Source organism: Colletotrichum lupini, chromosome 9 (assembly GCF_023278565.1).
Source record: "Colletotrichum lupini chromosome 9, complete sequence".
Classification (NCBI taxonomy): Eukaryota; Fungi; Ascomycota; class Sordariomycetes; order Glomerellales; family Glomerellaceae; genus Colletotrichum; species Colletotrichum lupini.
Genome location: NC_064682.1, coordinates 4,618,801 through 4,637,474, shown reverse-complemented (window position 1 = coordinate 4,637,474; position 18,674 = coordinate 4,618,801). Strand labels below are relative to the sequence as shown.

General features: G+C 38.8%; 4 protein-coding genes across 4 annotated transcripts; 2 read left to right on the top strand and 2 right to left on the bottom strand.

The window, feature by feature from the left end:
* Positions 1-46: 46 nt before the first annotated feature.
* On the bottom strand, positions 47-2,370 carry CLUP02_17212 (uncharacterized protein; the record flags this gene model as incomplete). Its single annotated transcript, XM_049296125.1, has 6 exons — positions 47-528; positions 593-1,262; positions 1,316-2,063; positions 2,131-2,174; positions 2,221-2,238; positions 2,302-2,370. The coding sequence occupies 6 exons, from the start codon at positions 2,368-2,370 to the stop codon at positions 47-49; spliced, it is 2,031 nt and encodes a 676-aa protein (XP_049153272.1).
* Positions 2,371-3,749: 1,379 nt separating this feature from the next.
* CLUP02_17211 (uncharacterized protein) lies at positions 3,750-4,172 on the top strand (the record flags this gene model as incomplete). The annotated part of the gene is made up of 2 exons (XM_049296124.1): positions 3,750-3,927; positions 4,021-4,172. 2 exons carry the CDS (start codon positions 3,750-3,752, stop codon positions 4,170-4,172), a joined length of 330 nt encoding a protein of 109 aa, XP_049153271.1.
* Positions 4,173-5,190: 1,018 nt separating this feature from the next.
* CLUP02_17210 (uncharacterized protein) lies at positions 5,191-6,157 on the top strand (the record flags this gene model as incomplete). Its single annotated transcript, XM_049296123.1, has 3 exons — positions 5,191-5,669; positions 5,737-6,016; positions 6,083-6,157. 3 exons carry the CDS (start codon positions 5,191-5,193, stop codon positions 6,155-6,157), a joined length of 834 nt encoding a protein of 277 aa, XP_049153270.1.
* Positions 6,158-6,439: 282 nt separating this feature from the next.
* On the bottom strand, positions 6,440-10,773 carry CLUP02_17209 (2,3-dihydroxybenzoate decarboxylase; the record flags this gene model as incomplete). The annotated part of the gene is made up of 12 exons (XM_049296122.1): positions 6,440-6,543; positions 6,596-6,978; positions 7,061-7,603; positions 7,683-8,140; positions 8,196-8,410; positions 8,488-9,050; positions 9,112-9,231; positions 9,291-9,379; positions 9,477-9,551; positions 9,637-9,655; positions 9,711-10,415; positions 10,472-10,773. 12 exons carry the CDS (start codon positions 10,771-10,773, stop codon positions 6,440-6,442), a joined length of 3,576 nt encoding a protein of 1,191 aa, XP_049153269.1.
* Positions 10,774-18,674: the final 7,901 nt, after the last annotated feature.

Genomic DNA, 18,674 nt, shown 5'->3' with positions numbered 1-18,674 from the left:
AGGCATAATATACATGCCTGTGCTCTCAGTTAGAATTGGGATCCACTTAGTCTTCACAGCTTGACGTACCTGCAGCTAACGCAACACTGGATGGTACCCAAGGAGACCAGCGACTACTAAGACGCTTAGAATCTTTGAGTATCTTGAATATAGCACCCAAAACCGATGCAACTATGCCAAATTTGAGTAGCCCAGGCGGCATGCCTCGGCCATATACTAGCCGAGCTGTTGAAATCAAGATGTGCGCCGATGGCATGGGAAAGTCTTTGGACGGAAAGCCGAGCATGTTGGTGTAAAGCCGGTAGACCAGCATCGATATCGCGGATCCAACCAACGATCCAATCAGTTGTCCATAGAAAAGAGACATCGGTGGCGCATTGACAAGATGGCCCATCTTGAACTCGTCCATCATCTCTGCCGCTTGCCAGACGCTTGCTTCAACAACACCAGCAACGGCTAAGCTGAGTAAAATGGCGTTTGGATTTGTTGAAGGTATCAGGAAGGCGAACAGAAATTGCGGGATTTTAGCTATGACATACCCGAAGCGTTAGAGCCATTATCACCGCAGATAGTTGGAGCAAATACCACATACCAATATAGGCCGCCCCTCCAGTCCCCGTTTCTCCGTAGCAGCGAATGTTAACATGACTTAGCGGTAAGATTGTGAATACTGCCAACAGTAAGGCTAATATTGGAACTGAAGACCCAAAAAGGACGATCATAGAAGCGAAGCATAAAAGTAGGCCGGCTAGTATCCAGATCAGATAGACTTTGGTGGTTAATTTGTCATCCCGGTAGTGTAAAGACCCAAGGAGAGGCAGTGCTTTAGACCGTGATGAACTCCTGATCAGAGGCTGTGTATCTTCTTCGTTGTCGGATCGGAGATGTCCTTTGAAGTATGTTGTGAGGCCCAGCAAGTTTGGCATATAGACATTGAAGGAACGTAGGAGCATTGTCGAAAGAGTGATGGCTGTATCGCCTAAAATCAGTGCAACTGCTATCCACATGATCCAACCTCTTGAGCCGCTTTCCCAGTCGGAGACAGAGCCAGGGGCCCATCCGTTGAATTTGGATAGAGGTGAAAGTATGCCCCACCCAATCAAGCATCCAACGACGATCCAAAGGGTTGTGACTGGAGGCACAATCAAGCCAATGGAGATATAGCCTGGGGATGTCGAGAGAGAAAAGAGCCATTCTCGAGCAAGATAGTTGCCGAAGATATTTACGGTACGTATTTGAGGGATGAAATATGCAGTGAGGGACTGCATTTGATGTCAGCGAGGCGAAAGGGCGGTCCAAGAAAATTGACGCTCACGTAAAGTGCCGCAAACAAGAATGTGATGAGAATGAGTTTGTTATTCTGGCTCCAACCATGTTGCACAAGGCTATCGTCAGTATCAACTGAGTCTTCTACAAGTGATGGCTTTTGCTTGTCGTTAGTGCTATCCAAATCATTCTGAGCGCGGAGAATTCGATCCGCAATGTCAGTATCCCGGTGTAATGATCCTATCATAGCCGCCGACGACGTTCCAAATGGGAATGGCAAAGGCTCTTGGACAAGAAACCGTTTTCGCAGTGGTAGGGTCACGGCAACACCCAGGATACTGACACCAATGGACCAAACACAGAGTTGAGACCAGTCAAGTCGGAAGGGGCCATTTTCCGATTCGTTGGTGAGGAACTCCATGGCCGGCAAAATCCCGACAGATCCGATCGTGAAAGGCATCAAGCCCAAAGAGCTCGCAATAACAACCATTGTCGCATGTTCTTGGGGGGTGAATGGGAAAGCTAAATGATCTTGGACCATTTTGAAGAAGGCAAAGCCCAGTATGGTTGAAGGAAGGCTCATTATGGCTAAGAAACCAGTACGAAGTCCGAAATACGTGTTGGATAGGCATATTAAGAAGCCAACAATGATGCCGACGGCCGTGGATCGGAGAGTTAAAGAGGAAGCGGGCTGTAGCATTTCTTGTTCCCTTGACCTCGAGGTAGAAGCTCTGCGGTGTCGTCGGCTGGCTACTTCGATATCTCGAAATCCAGGCATGATCGCTTTCCTAAAGTGCCTGCGAAGGAAACACGGTCGAGCTTTTGGAACTGTCCAAAAGGTTAGGAAGTCAGAATAGCTCTTACTTGTGGATAGGGAAGAGGTACGCAATGGCCTTGCGCTCCAGGCTCTATGAAAACCTAATCACATGCACAAAATCCATTCCCCATTCGCACTGATGCATCGGCAGCGAGCTTGGGTTTATGTGTGGTGACACAGAGGCTACGTCATCGATATTCTCACATCATCCAGCATACCCACCCCATGGTACCGATTTGATGTTTTGCGGCCTCCGCCTCTAAACAGAGAAATGCAATAATGATCATGAAGAGAGCCGGGTTTTCGAAGATATTTACGGCGGAAATACCATATGAGAGTTCGTTATTTTCCAGCCGCAAAAGTATACAAGACTCATTGCGCTACATAAGGCGACTAGTCTGGACGTCAGCAACGGCATTGCCTGGGCTGTGGAGGGCGCGAAACTAGGAAACAGTTGCAGGCACAATGTGATTGATCTGCATCTGCGATATCGTTCAGCCAGGCGGTACAGAACACTAGGTAGCTGGGAAAGGGACGAGCTCTTCAGCCTTGTCTGTCCGCTCCTATTGTTTGATTCTATTTTCAAGCACACGAAGTCAACACTCGCCCATCAAGGCACCTGGCCTTCTCATTCATCGCGAGAAACTATACAATGCCAGCCAAGATATGCAATTGGCACAGCAGAACGATTACCTTGGCTCGCTAGCTGCAGCTTCAAACGCGATCGTACACGGTACCATCCATCGCGAGCTTTTTCTCTAGGGCTGTTTGCTAGTTTCGTATCGTACATAGCGAGATATTTGCATAGTGGCCTCTGAGACTGTAACACTATTGAATTCATACAAGCCCTGGACTGCACAGTCAATGAGCCATGACGAATGCCTTAAGCCCAAGTCCGTAGCTTCCTGGTGTTTTCATCGTTTATGAAGTTGCTGAACGACTAGACTGCCAATCATGATACGCTCTAGGTACTTTTGTGGTGAACAGCTGCTCATCTCAAACGTCTTTGAACTGACTGGAAGGCCATGACTAGATTCGCGTTACAAGCATACATATGATCAAGCCCCCACGGTCCCAAGAAGCTCAATGAATGCGAAACCTTTGTCAACAACAATCAATACGGATATCAATCTCCGACGAATTGCGTGTACACCTTACGGGTTGCCCCGACCTAGCGGGGGGTTGGGCCGCGACTAAACCTTCGGAGCATGCCCTTCGGAGCAGAGGAAAGCCAATCAGCGAGCCTGAGCTTGATTCGAAGAACACCATCCGCTTTGAGAAATTCGAGACAAAATGCCATAGGCACATGTAAGCTACTGTGGCTTGCTGTCTTTGCCCGCCGTTGAGGGGTCAGCAGAGCATATTCAGCCTATCATTAACCCCGCCAAAGTTCCGCAAGATCTCGATGGACCAGTCTGGGCGTAGCGCAAAGCACAGCTTGGTCAGACGACACGAACATGTGACGTCACCTCTATTGCTGTGTTGTGAATATTAATGCAACTGCTTTCCCCACGTGAATAATCAGTTGCGACATCCTTCTACCTATTGCCCACATCCACCCCACTGCTCATCACAATACCTATCAATCCGAGTCACGTCCCTCCATACCAGAAAGCTCTCAATTTTGATCACATTCACCACCCTCTCGACAACGAACGAAATCACGATGCGTAACGCCGTATTCGCCCAGTTTCTCCTTCAGCTCTGCTTCGCGCTTTTGGCTGTCGCCGCGCCGGCATCCGATCCCGCTGTTGGCACAGCAGCTCACGGCAATACCTGGCAGTATGGCACTGGTGGTGGCATCCTCGGATTCATAGTCCTTGTACTGGATATTATCGTGTTCCGTGAGTCTCCCCCAAAACAGCGTCCTCGACGGCCAAATACTCCGTTGTTTGCATACAGCTATGTTGTCTTTGCTAACAGTTCCGTCCGCTTAGTTGAGGTTCTTAAGTCTGATCGACCCGTCAGTCACAAGGTGCTCTGGTGCCTCGTCGTCTTCCTTTTCCCCATCGTCGGCATGGTCATCTACTGGCTGTTCTCGAACCGCGCTGCCCACAACTCTCGCTCTGGATACGAGGCGGTCGCATAAAGGACGTTTTGATACGTGCATTTTGCACTTGGTGCCGCTCGGGAGACTGGGGAAAGATACCTGATTTTTGCATTGTGACGAATGTATGCACTGGCCATGGTAGTGCATGTCAAGATGCCTGTGTCGATCACCTAAGGTCGATTGCCGCTGTGGATATCTCGGGGGCCAATGATATCATCAATGCATTCAGCACAGTGAAAGTATTGTGAATGGCTTCAGCTAGCCGTACCTATGTAATATGTCTTGTATGCGAACAGCTAATGCGTGCGCACTCGCCATGTCTACAAGCTGCAATGAGTCCGCACCACTCAATTAATGAGTCGACGAAATCAAGTTTGATGTTACAACTAGATACGGCGATGTAGTGCGATTCGAAAGAAAACTACTTGTTCGACACAACTTCGCCGCCTCTACATTAATGGCAACGTTGGTGTTGATAATTACAGTAGAGAGATGGCACGGGGATCGCGACCAATACATGGTCACCCTGGCATTCTCACTAGGATGGGTCCGGTAGCTGCGGCGGTGGAGTCTCTTATGAGTATGAGCAACGCCCGTAAATGACTTAAGTGCGAGCTCAGGACGCATTAGGAGAGCAGATGGTTCAAATCTCTGGGGTCTCACCAATTTTGCCAGACCGCTTTACACTAGAACTAAGAAATATTCTGTGCCTCGATACATGCGTCTCATTGATGTTTCGCACGCGGTCGAGCTCAGACCTTGTCGTTGACCAAATTGCATGTATGGTGCCAACATGGGACGAGCGCTAAATTCACCAATGTCTGGATGGGCCTGAAACAGAGGTGGCTATGTTATCCGTTGTTTCGAGCTTATGAAACGCACAACGATGAGAGAACCCCTGGGATGTTTTGCAGTCTAAGGTAGGCTCAAATCTCGCGAGAACTTCATTCTCTTTCTCCCTAACCTCTACATCATCAGCGATCACGAAGGTACGACGACGAAGCGGCCGCTATCGAGAGCCTGAAAAGTGCCCCACAAGTCCTCAGAACAAGCCACGATGGGGTCAAAACAGGAGGACCATGAGCCTTTCTTAGGCTTTCGGGACGACCCTAACAAGCGAACTTCCACCGAAGACGAGATGGAGAATGACAGCTCCCGCCGCCAACAACAACCTCTGAGAACATCACACCATGGCAGGCTTCTTCGAGACGTCCTCGTATTCCTCGCGACATCTGTTCTATGGGTCGCAGCATTCTACCTTCTAGTGCCCAGTCCTTTGGCCCAGAACACGGGCAGCAAGGTCACCGATGGAGAAGATGGGGGAATCCGAACTCCAACATCGAGTGACTACATCGCGGCTTTCCATAATGTCACTTCCAACGCCGAATATATCTCTTGCGGAAATTCCACAGCCGAGGCGAAGAAGATGGGTTGCAAGTACGATACCCTGCTGAATTATTGGGTTCCATCACAATGCTACGACAGAGAGTTCGAAACGGAATACAAAGATGACGATAGCTGGAATGCCTTCGCGGAGTATGTCAATGAATGCTTACTCAAGTCACTGTGAATTACGTCCATACTAACGCATACTCTCTTACAGTCAAAACTTAACGCAGCCCATAGCCGCAGAAGCAATGGGTGATCAAGAAGTCTATTATACTTCAATTCGTGACCATTTAAACCATTGTTCGATGCTTTGGAAAAAGCAATTCTGGACCCTTTTCGAAGAACGAACCGCATTTGATGGCATAATTGTTAACTCGTTCCACACGGAGCATTGTGCCGACTTTCTTAAGGATATCTACGGATCAAACCGAACTGAGGCAACGCTGGTCAGGGTTGGCTTCTCAGGATGTTGGATTCGGAATAATAGCAAGGATGTCTAAAAGAACAATGGAGAAGGAGGCTTATAGCTGTCGTATCTACACACGCATTTAACTGTCTAGATCGCGTTACTCAGTGATCTTGAGCCTCGACGACTCATCATGACCAGCAATGCACGAAACCGCGACATGGCTTGACAGTCAAGACTTTGAAGCAATAAGCATTTGATGGAGAGTAGCAAATTAGATCTTGGTTCCCGCAAGATGTGTGCCTGAGAAGCTAGCTTCCCAAATCAGATTCCAATTCCCTTGGCGGCGCACGTCTATACCAAGTCACCACATCACATTTCAATAGTTTGTATTTTATCCGCTATACTGTTGGTAAGAACACGCAGTTCAATCAGGGTCTCTTCGGATGCAAGTTCCCATAGTCCAATGTTGTGAGGGAGTTGTTCTGTTTTCTTCTTTTTCTGGGCAACTTTAGTCTGGTATTATGACGGCTTGAACGTCTACAGCTTCTGACGATTGCCGATCTGGCATTTCCCTTTTGTCGAGGAATCTGTGCATAGCTGTCTCAAAATACACTTAAGCTTTGCCAGTCAATGTGCAGATCGCTATCGTCAAACTGGAGCTCACTCCAGTTTAACAACCCCCCGTCAGCCCCAGGCCAAACGTCAAAAGAGCCTTGTTCAGTCACAGCCCGAGTTGAGGCCCAGGATGGCTCCTCCTCCGTATGTCCCTCCGGGTTGCCAGCGCTGACACTGCTTAGGCTCTCCAAGCTGAAGAGCCTTGAGACGTAACGACTGCCTCCAGCATTATTCAACTTTGAGCGACGCTCTGTGATGGCGGTAGCCAACGACATCAATATTTCCAGGTAATGTGCGGCCTGGGGGCTTTGGCCAGCAAGAAATTTTAAAACGTCCATGGCTCCTTGAAATGCTCTATCGGTCTCGAGATCGATGCTGACCTTTGCGAAGCACTCTACTCCGAGAATGAGTCCTGCAGAGAATACTAAAGCTCTGTGTGGGATGATTAGCGTTTTCTCAGAGCGAACCTTGCAGAAAGAGCACAGATGCTGAAACCAAACCGGTTGAATCTTACTTCAGGATACACATGCTTCTCTCGAGTAGCCCAGCCTTTAGAGCGTCAGCACAAGTTTGTGCCAGATACACGGCAGCTTCGATGCACGCCGCGGCTAGCGGCGGGTGATGGATCCTGTTTCCTGCTTGACTGTTGAGGGAGGAGATGAATATCGGCCGAGTTGCTAGTGTGACAGCAAAATAATACAGACAAGATACATGGATCTTGGCAACGGCCATTCGGTTGGCTTCGATGGAGTCTTCCAGAGCTTCAAGCTCTTCCGGCCCTTCCAAGGGCATGAGCAGATTCCTTTTCCAGCTATCTATATTGACCAGAAGCTGTTCCACGACGGGAACCGTGACATCTTTACCGTGATATAAGATGTTGTTGATATCATTGATGACTTCAACAATCTCACACGTTGCCACAAGATATTTCGATCCATAGTCGCAATCGGGTGCCAAATCTCTGATCAGAGGCCTAGCATCCGTTCCTGCCGTGGCGGCAGGCCGGCCCAAGAGAGAGCTCACTAGCTTGTCTAGAATTCGCACACTGATCCAGACTCTTGATCTTTTAAAGCGATGCAAATGTGAGCGAGATACGACTAAATTTTAAAGAGGGGTTTCGGTTTGGGATGACTTACTTCAAAAGTCCACACTGATGGGACTTCGGCTCACACATATACATAGTCTGACTATGAAGGCCAAGTGCAAGAGCAGCCCTTACAGCAATGGATATGTACATATACGCTGTATTCCTGCGGCAATTCCCAAGCATATAGAATGCCATGAGTAAGAAAAGTCTGACCATGTCTAAGTCTGGATCTTCTAGCAGTCCAGAGAATGCTTGTCGCTGTGCTTTGCGAAAGAATGTGAAGCTGTGATCTTGAGCTTCTAGTGCGCTGCTACACTGTGCTCCTATTGCCATTACCATATCCCTGATGGCATCTGAGAGGTGCGATGATTGTTTTGATGGCCAAGCCGCCTTGTCAGCGGAAGCATTTTCGTCAAAGGGTGATGTAACTCCGATAGAGATGCTGTCGGTTAAGCACATTAACTCCCTTTGATCGTCAGAGTCTAGAATATTGATGAGACCTTCCGTCTGTGGCAAGATAATACTTAGTTACAATCATATTTGAGCAGGGAAGTTCTCTTACGATTGTATAGTAACATTTCAAGTAATCGAGTCGTTGCTGATCGCCCAAGTCCACGACCTCATCTGATGAGATCGACCGCCTTGCCTCCGGAGACGCGGCCTCAAGCATCGTTTCCATTCCATCATTGTGAGAGAAAGGTGAGGGGCCAATCTGTCTCACCACCACTTGTCGAACGGTTTGAAGGAACGAAATTGCTGCAGCGCCTCCAACGAATACTTTTATGTGTACGTTTAAAGTCAGCAATCTCAGTGCCGCGATAGTAGGTTGAATAAACCGCCCGATAACTACCTACCTTGTTCACCGTGGGCACTCCGGAGTAATCTACTTGGATTGGCCAGGAGAGAGGATTCTGGCTGAGTACCCTCTCTGGTGTGTGATTCTCGAGGAGGTGTCATGGGACTTTGATGCGCATCAACACAGGGTTCTTCGGATTCTTGTTGAGAAACTGAAGGAGACATTGGGAATGGGTTTGGAGACGGTTCCTTGTCAATCTCAATATGCCGTCGCGGACGAGTTTTTGATGACCCGGAAGCGGCTGTTGACACTGTGATAGAACCGTGCTCGAAGGATGCGCGTGATCTTCGCCCACCAGCAGTACTAGCCCTTGTAATTGAGGGCCTTATCGTTCTTGAACCTCTGGGTAGATACGTCATGCGACAGTCGGGTTCAAGACCACGGCGAACACATTGAGTGCAAGGTGCAGTGCCGCTGCACTTCTTCTTGGCCTCGCGGCAGAACTTACAGGCCTCAGCAGCACGCTGACGCTGGCTCTCGGGGACTTTGGGGCGAGGCATGATGTGAGGAGCACGAGAAGCTTGAGGATTTTCGTGGAGCGATGGAGATGCGTAAGCCTTCCTACAAACGATCAGACGTCGGTCAGTCCAAGTCAACAGGGCTGCTCAGCTGTGTGGATCACCTGATAAGAGAGAGTTTCTTACTGCAGTAGGCACATCGGTTGCCGGCTCCCGGACCCTGCACCCCGAACCCCGCGTCCCCACCCCCGCTCACAGTGCCGCATTCGGAAGTTCCTAAATGGCTTCCGATGTTAGCACAACGAGAATTAGTTAGTAATTGCTGATCAGCTGCCTCACAAACCAGCCCTGATAAGCTATGATTTCAAGGTCGCCGTACGATGTCTCACGCACGCGAATAGTCTCTCGGATAGCAGTAGCTGTTCCGGCAATCTTACACACTCATTAATCATGCTATTCTTAAGTACTTAATCTCGAGTCTGCTTGATGCTCTTATGCGCGAGAATCGATTCTTCGTGACTCTTGCTACATCCATGGGCAAATGATAATAATGTAGCCAGTCAATAGTGAAGTTACGAATCACAGAATGCCTACCAGTGGCCCGCTATCACACACGAATGCATACTACAGAATCGTATCTGGTATTTTGAAATTATCAATTGTGATTGATAGGCCGCTTGCAAAGCGACGCTGTATCCACTGCCTCGCCTTTACGTCCATGTCTAGTCTCACCTACAAAGCTTCATTTGAGTATTGGCTTTACGCCTCGCTGTCCTTGAATCCCGGCAGCTTGAACAGTTGCTTGGCGTTGTCCCGCCCAATCTTCTTCTTGTCGTTATCATTGATGGGAAGAGCATCATACCAATCGCATCCATCCGAGAAGGACTCGAAAGGGTAGTCAATCGAAAACAATATGCGATCCGCTCCTACTTCAGCCATGCAGAACTGAAGAGTCGTGGTGGAAAAATGCCCACTGGTCGTGATCCACAAATTGCTTGCAAAGTACTCGCGGATAGTTCGCTTGCAAGACAGCCCCAGCGGCTTCTTCACGTCCTCAAACCAGTGGTTGATGCGCCACATGTCGAATGGTATCTTCTCTCCTAGATGGCCCAATATAATTTGAAGCTTGGGATGGCGATCGAAAACGCCATTTGTGACCATTCCAAGGACGTGCAGACTGACTCCCTGCGAAAAGCTCAATGGAGGTCCAATGAGCCACGAGCGCTTTGCCCATAGCTTTTCGTGAATCGTTCCGGTGGGATTTCTTGGGTGCAGGTAGAAAGGAACATCAAGTTCGGTCACTGTAGACCAGAAAACATCCCACTCCGGGCCGTCGTAGAAGATCATGTCGTCGCCATCAGGGCCTGCCCGCTGAGTGTCATTGACAAGCGCGCCCAAAAAGCCGTACTCAGTTACACAACGCCTTAACTCTTCGGCAGCTTCCTTGGGGTCATGCATAGAAAGGGTTCTGGCACAGGTTAGCCACAGAATAGTTCAAGTGCTTTCTAAATACGGATGACTCACGCAAACGCGCCGAAACGTTCAGGGTGTTTCTTAACCTCGGGAGCAATGTAATCATTGATCTCTTTGGCCAACAGCTGTGCTTCCTTCGGATCCCAGATGTCCTGGATCCCAGGTGCTGTGTACGATAGAATGGTGAACCCAACACCGTGTTTATCCATGTAGTTGAGCCGAATGTCCGCGACATCGGAGATTTCAGCTGCGTGCTTCTCAGGGTCGATGGCAAAGAGTCCTGCCCACCAACGTGTTTTCTCTTGAAACCGTGGGAGGGCAAAGGCTTCCTCGAGAGCAATTTTTCCGAGCATAATGGCGGATTTGCGGGGTTACAAGTTGTTGAGCTGATGAGAGCACAATCGGGCTACTTGTGTGACGAGGAGCTGAGGGAGATGAATCAAGCGCAGGTAGTCAAAGTTGCAAAGGAATTAAGATACTTCCGCATCTGATAGATTCTTGGGGTTCGGCGAGTGTTTAAATCTCGAGTCGACCATAGGCACAAAGATAGATGGCCCTCTTGATCCGGAGCATAAGACGACGGCTTCGAGCAAGGCGCACTGTCGCGTACCGGGCCGCTCGGTTTCATCCCACCGCCCGCATCGGAATAGATAGCATTAGGCCTATACCTTGGGTACAACAGTCATAGTGAAGATCTATCGCCTGTCCTTTCGGAACTACTAGGTATGTGTGCAGCGGATATGTACTTTTGGAGAGCTGGCCGACTACAGCCAAAGTTGGGGTCTACGACACAGTGCGGGCTCAGAGCGGATACGACTACCTTCCCATCTACCCAAGCACTTAAGCCACCAAGTTCACGTGCGGCTTATCTAGGGGACCTTAGCCGATGGTGGCCATGAGCGATGCTGACCCCGCCTAGCCGAAACAAAAGCTGCTTACTTTAAGGTGGCCCGTAGCCGACAGGTCTGATATTTGCAGCGTCTCCGCATCTAGCCGCTCGGATGTGCAGTTATGAAAGAGCTAATCCCAATCTTCTCAACGACGTCGGATAATGCACTACTGATCGCTCCCCCGCCACAATTGAGCATTCCAGCCGTTGGCAGCTTAGTGACGTGACTACCTGTACCTACCTGCATGATCCCATGAATTTGGCTGGCTACTCGGTGAATGGTGTCGCGGAATCGCGGTTTTGTTCAGCGCGGGAACCTCAAGGCCGTGATAGTTAATACGCTATACATTGTAACAGCGGCTAGAGCAGCAAATGCACCCGTGAGATTGCCTCCAGGGAAGTAAGGGAATGATTGCTTCCTGCTTTTTGGGTTTATAGCTACAGCAGTATCGCCATTAATTAAAATTCTACGCGGCGATTATATACAAACTATATTATTCTTTTAGCTTATTATTAGTATCCCTATTATAAGGTAGTTAGTTCGAACCGTATTTAATAAAGAGATTAATTAAACTATATAAATATCTACGTAATAAGTATAAAAAAGAGGTTCTAACTATAGGTTAGGCTAGTTATAATAATTATAAATAAGGCCCCTAATTAGCCCCTATATAGTTAGTTATATATTATAATTAAATTAAACTTCTAATTTAATACTAACTTTTTTTTTTTTTATTAATTTACTTATTATAGTTAGAAATATAATTCGATTTTAAGTCCGTTTATTAAGTCGTTTCCCTTTCTCTCTTTTTTTTATTTTTTTTATATAACTTATTTTTTTATTTATATATTAACCTTTTTATTACTTACGAATTACTCTAACCCCTTATTAAGTACTATTTTTGTAAAAGCGTTAGTAAGGTTATTATTATTATTAATTTAATAGATCTTAAGTATCTTATAGTTTTTATATAATTACCTAAGGGCTATAATATTAATTAGAAGCCTTTTTTCTTTTCTCTAATTTAACGAGGTATTTATATAGTGAGTAAAAATCGGTATAAATAATTATTAAAATAAGTAAAAAGCTAAGTTAATTAGTAATCTTTTTTAGTATTATTAAAATTACGTAAGAGAGGTTAACGCCGTTAATTATATTATAAATCTCTAACGCTAATATACTTCTTATTATTTACTTATTTTTAATTAACGAGTAATAAATTATATTATTATATATAATAAATTTACTTTTATTTATACTCTCGTTAACTAAGATAATAATATACCCTAATTACGAAATAAGGTTATTATTATTTATAAATAACTTATTGATAAAGATATAGAGCTTATTAATTACTAAGTTAATTAGGTAGTAAACGAGGCTTTAATTAAGATTCGTTTATTATTATTTAAATTACTTATTAAGTATTTTAATGTCTCGTTTAATTAGATTTATAGCCTATACTACCTAAATATAATTAAACGTTATTTTAAACTAATATATACTTATAATATATACCCCTTGCGTAAACTTAGCTTTATATTACTTTTTAATATTAATTACGTTCTAATTAATAAAGTTAATTTTCTTACCCTACCTTTTTTATTAAAAAATAACGGTTTTCTTTTTAATAATAAGAATTCTATTATTAAATACTAGGGGGGTATTTATTATAAGGACCTTTTTTAGCTTCGTTATAAAGCCCGCTTTTTAAAGCTCCTTATCCTCTTTTTTTATAAAGTTAATATTAGATAGGCTTAATATATCGTTAGTTTATATTTTAATAATTTTAAATTAGTTACTTTTATATTTAGAGATTAATAAGTACGGGTTATACGTAAATACAATTATTAATAATTAATTAATATAAAAGTCGTAGTAAGTAGCTTATTAATAAGTACCTAATTTTACGAGCCTATATAGTAGCTTAAGTATTTTAATAATCGTACTTTTTAAGTACTTACTAATTATTTTTTTAGTAAATAGGCTAGGATTTCTTTTATAAGCCCTATAACTAATTAGGTATAAGCCTAGGTAATATTACGGCTCTAAATCTTATATTTCCTTTTTTATAATAATATTATTAGTATTATTATTAACTATTAGCTATAGTATTATATTATAAGCGATTATATAAGTAGCGTCGCTTTTTTAACGTTACCGTACTCTTAAATTATATACTTAAACTTCTTATATAGTTAGGGTATTCCTTTCCCTTTTATTTTATAAACTATTTATAATTTAAATATATAAAGGTTTATATACTTCTTTAGGTTAAAAAAAATAAATCGACAGACCCCTCGATTATAAAAAGTATTTACTTTAATAAGATTTAATTCTTTATATAGCTTTTTAATAATTATTATTATACTTTTTTTATATAGTTTAATTACGAACTTAAAATCGGCTTTTTTTTTTTACTATATAAAAAGTATTAATTACCTTGTTATTAGTAATAAATTGCTATGTTAGGGCTTATTATTATAGTTTTTTATAATATCTTATTAATAATATTAGTACCCTTTTAATAATTTCCTCTTCTTTATTATTTATTAATACTACTATAACGATCTTATTAAAAGTAATTTCTTTTACTTTTATTACGGGTTATATAGTTTCCCCTAGCTCTTTTCCTTTTTATAAATTAAAAATTACTTTATTAAGATCTATATAATATAATCTAACTATTATAATTAATACTTCGAGGGGCTAGTTACGATCCCTTATAACTACGTAAGAGCGCTCGTTAATAAAAATTAATTTATATAACCTAGCTTATTATTAAGTAATTTCGTACTATACTTATATATCTAAATTTAGTAATATATTTAAATTACCCCTTATATCGGGCCTATTATATATAATAATTACCTCGTTAACTTACCTTTTTATACTTACTTTGTATAATATTTATATTACTTTTTTAACTACTTAAGCTCGTTAGCTTATATTTAATAATAATAATAAGGTTAAAGTCGTTTTTAAATATACTCTAAATACTAATAGTATTAGTATAAGCCCGTTAGGCCTTATAATATTATTATAATATTTAAATACTATTTAGAAATATTCGTCGTTAGTAAAATTTAGATTTTTCTTTTTAATAATTCTAAATACCCTTTTTAATTATTAGTATACCCTTTTTACTTTTTTAATACTATAGTACGCTTTAATAAGTACGACTTTTAGCTATATACTATAGGCCGTTATGTTTTTTTTTAAATTCTATTAACTTAAAACTAATATTAGCGCCGGTTCTAATACCGTTTAGTAGTCCTTAGTATATATCGATCTAACTTTTTTATAAAGCTATTTATACTATTTTTATTTAAAAATTCTAGAAATATTACCCTATTTAAAAAGTTATAGCTACGTTAATTATATATAAAACTAGCTAACTATTTAAATAGAAAATATTAATAACGATTTTTTAATTAAAATTAAGCTTATTACGTAATTTAAATTTAAATTTACGTAGGCTCTACTTATTTATTTAATATTAATAATATACTTTTATTAACTATTCTAGCGCCCCTATTTTAATATTATTATTACTTAATTACTTTAAGAAGTTATATAGCCTCGTAACTAATAAGTACCTAAATCTCTAATATAGTTATTTAAGCTCACCTTTTATTAAATAATTAATTAACTTCGTATTATTAATAAGCCTTATAAATATATACCCCTATTATTATTCAACTATTTTAAAATACTTATTACTAAAGATTTTATTTTTTATAAAATCGAATATAATACTTAGTTAATCTATATTTTTTAGATATAAGAAAAATAGGGTATTAATAAGTAAAATATAAAAAGTTATTATTCCGAAGTATATCTCTATTTTTACTATACTTAGGGCGACGATTTTCTTACCTAGGCCGAAGCTAATTTTTATAATACCCGCTATTAACGTATTAAGTATTATTAATACGATTTTCTATAGCGCTTAGAATTACCCTTTTTTTTTAATTAATTATTATAATACTTTAGTATTTAGGATAATCCTATAGAAATTATCTAAGCCGTACTTTTTGCTTATATAGAATACTTATATAAGCTTAGTATTTAAGTAATTTAAGTAATATAAAAAGGATACCTCTAGTCACCCTTAGATTTACTTAGTATCTTTTTTTTTTTTAAGTATTAAAAGAAGTAGTATCTTCTCTTTAAGTATTAAGAAAATAAACTTTAGCCCTATTAAATTTACCTTTTTAACTACCTTTATATTTATTATTAAAGGGACCTTTTTTTATTATTTATAAATAAAAGCCTACTTATTGAGAGCTTTTATTACTATTTATTTATTTAGCTTCGTATATTTTTTAAAAACTAACTGGGTAAAAAAAGAGTAGTTAATATCGTCGATTTTATTATAATCTAATTTATTAATATATAAAATAAGATCTTTTTTATTTTTTAAATTTCTTATAAGAGGTAGATACTTTAAACTACTACTTTAGCTATTTTTATTAAGTTCTATACCCCCGGATTTACCTTTATATATAATAAGGAATTGGCTAAATTAATAAGAGCTATTTTTACTATTTATTACCCTCGACTTTTTATATTATTTATACGATTTAGTACGCTTTTTTTTAGAGTAGTTACTTAACTAATATCTATTTTCTTTATAAATATAATATAATTTTTTTATTACCTTATTTATAAGTTAAATTTTTACTTAGTTAACGAATTTAGGCCTCTTTACTAATAATTACTATATCTAGCCTCTTCTTTTTTATATTATACGTTCGATCGACTTAATATTATTGATAAGGGCCGTCGTATATTTAGAAATAAGTTTAGTACGGTATTTTTATTTCAATATTAAAGCTAAATCTTAGCTTTAAATAAAGCGTCTCGTAGTTTTTAAGTATTTAATATAAGGTTATTTTTATTTTTAATATATATTAAATTATAATATAAAAATATTTAACTTTTTACTCTTTTATCCCCTTATTTAACTAGGTTTTTATCAGCTTATTAATTTAATTAATAAGCTTTTTAAGTATTTTTATTTACGATTTATGTTTTATTATCTTAGCTATAAATATAAAAGAAATCGCTCGTAGCTTAGATAGGAGCTCTAGGTTCTTATTATAAGTCTTAAAGCAGCTTTAAATTACGTTAATAATACTAAAAAAGTTATTTTAATCGAGATTATATGCTACTTTATAATAATAATTAAAAGCTTTAACTTTTTATAAGTACGATATTAATTACTAAATAATACTAATATTCTCTAATTTTAACTTTTTTATAATAATTATAAAATATTATTAGGGTTTTTTATAAAACCTCGTACTTCCCTTTAGAGTATATTCTTTTTTTAAAAAGATCTTTTTAAAATTTATAAATTATTTCGTATTTATTACTATATTTTCGGTATTTATATACGATTCCTACGTTATTATGTATTATTAATAACTTCGGGTTATTTATCTCCTTTTTTATTAGCTAATTAGCGCCAAATTTCGTATTAATAATAGCGACGAGTTATAAATTAAAATAAATAGAATTATTAATTATTATATTTTTAATACTATATTTTACTTTTATATATCCTTTTATAATAATAGATTATTATTAGTAATTATAAAAAGGAAATTTAGGTCGTTTACCCTTTTTTTAAATTTATTAAAGCGATTATACGCTCTATTAACTTATACTTAGTTCTATAATACGAATTCCTGTTTTATAATCGTTATTATTAGTATTTTATATAGTTCTTATAATTATAATTACGCTAATAATACCCCTTACTTATAAAAGAATTTATGAACTATTATTATAATTCTTAAGCTTATACTTATAAACTATTTATCTAATTAATAACTAAGGTTATTTATAATCTCGTAAAATAGGAATTACCCCTATAGCCCCTTTTTCTTATAAACCTTAGTTAAATAAATTAATATTATATTAATTTACTTATTATTAAGCTAATTTATAATCTTATATATTTATATCCCCTAATAGTCTAAGTTAATATTTACTTATTTATAAGGGATTAGGATTTTATTTAAAATCGGGGGGTTTTTTTTTTTTAACTCGCTAAGGGTTATACTTTAATTTATATTTATATTAATAGTCGCTAATATATTTAATTTTAATAAGGATATATTTAATCCGCGCACTAGCTATAGTAAATCCATACTTTTATTACTTAACGAATTTACTAAAGTTTAAGAAATTCCTATTTTTTTTACTATCTTACTACTACTTTCGTTTTTATTATCTCTAGTAATTACTATTACTTTTTTAAATTACTAGCTATTTCTAGCACGTATAGCTTTAACGAGGTAATGCGGGATATTCTTATGAAGAACATAAAAAGTGAATATTCATATAGAAGCAAGAATATATGAATATAGGGGATATAAGCGTATATAAAAGAGGTTTTTATAGTAAAGAGAGTAATATAGTTGAATTACTATATAAGAAGTTGCTTGCTTAACGAAAGGTCTAGGTAGGCAAATACACGCCTATATATAGGCATAAAAACCTCCTACTAGAATATTCCATTGCTTATTAATTATGATATAATTAATAAGCGTATACGTAAGTGAATGCGTAATCGTAGTACGTAATTCCGCCTCGAGTAAATTCCAGATTATTCAGTTACCTTCCAGTACTTTCCATTGCTCACGTAAGCTTATATAAGCAGTATTGCTTACATAATTAATACCTATAATAATCTACAGAAATCGTAGATTAATATGGTATATAGTTTGCTTACGTAATACTGATAATAAGGCGAATAATAAGGTAAACAAAGTTACCTTCGTAATACTATTATACTTATTAAAATCCCCTTTTTTATTTAGTATAAAAGGGTAGGTTTTAGTAATTTCTTTTTTTATAATAATAGTAGACGTTTATATTACTATAAAAAGATATAGTAATTAGTCTCGGGATTTTTATTAATTACTAATTTTTATTATTTTATATACTTTTAACTTCTTAAGCCTCGTACTTTTTATAATTTTTAAATAGCTTCTTTCCTTAACTTACTTCTTTTAGAATAGTATTTTATAAAAATAGTTAAAAATAAACGCTAAGTAGCTTATAAAAGAGTTATATAGGTTATTAAGTACGGTTAGCGAAGTTAAGCCCTCTTTTTTATAAAATTAGAAATATTAAGGACTTATTAAAAATACTTACTTATTACTCGTATTTAGTAAAGTTAGATATTTTAAAAATCTTTTCTTTTATAGCTTCTTAATACTTTATTTTATATTTTTTAAATAGTCTTTTTTATAATTTAATTATAGTTAAGTAATTATTACTTATTAATAATCCCTTTTATTACTTAGTTAATTTTTTAAAATTAGTAATCCTATGCTAGGAGCTAGTAT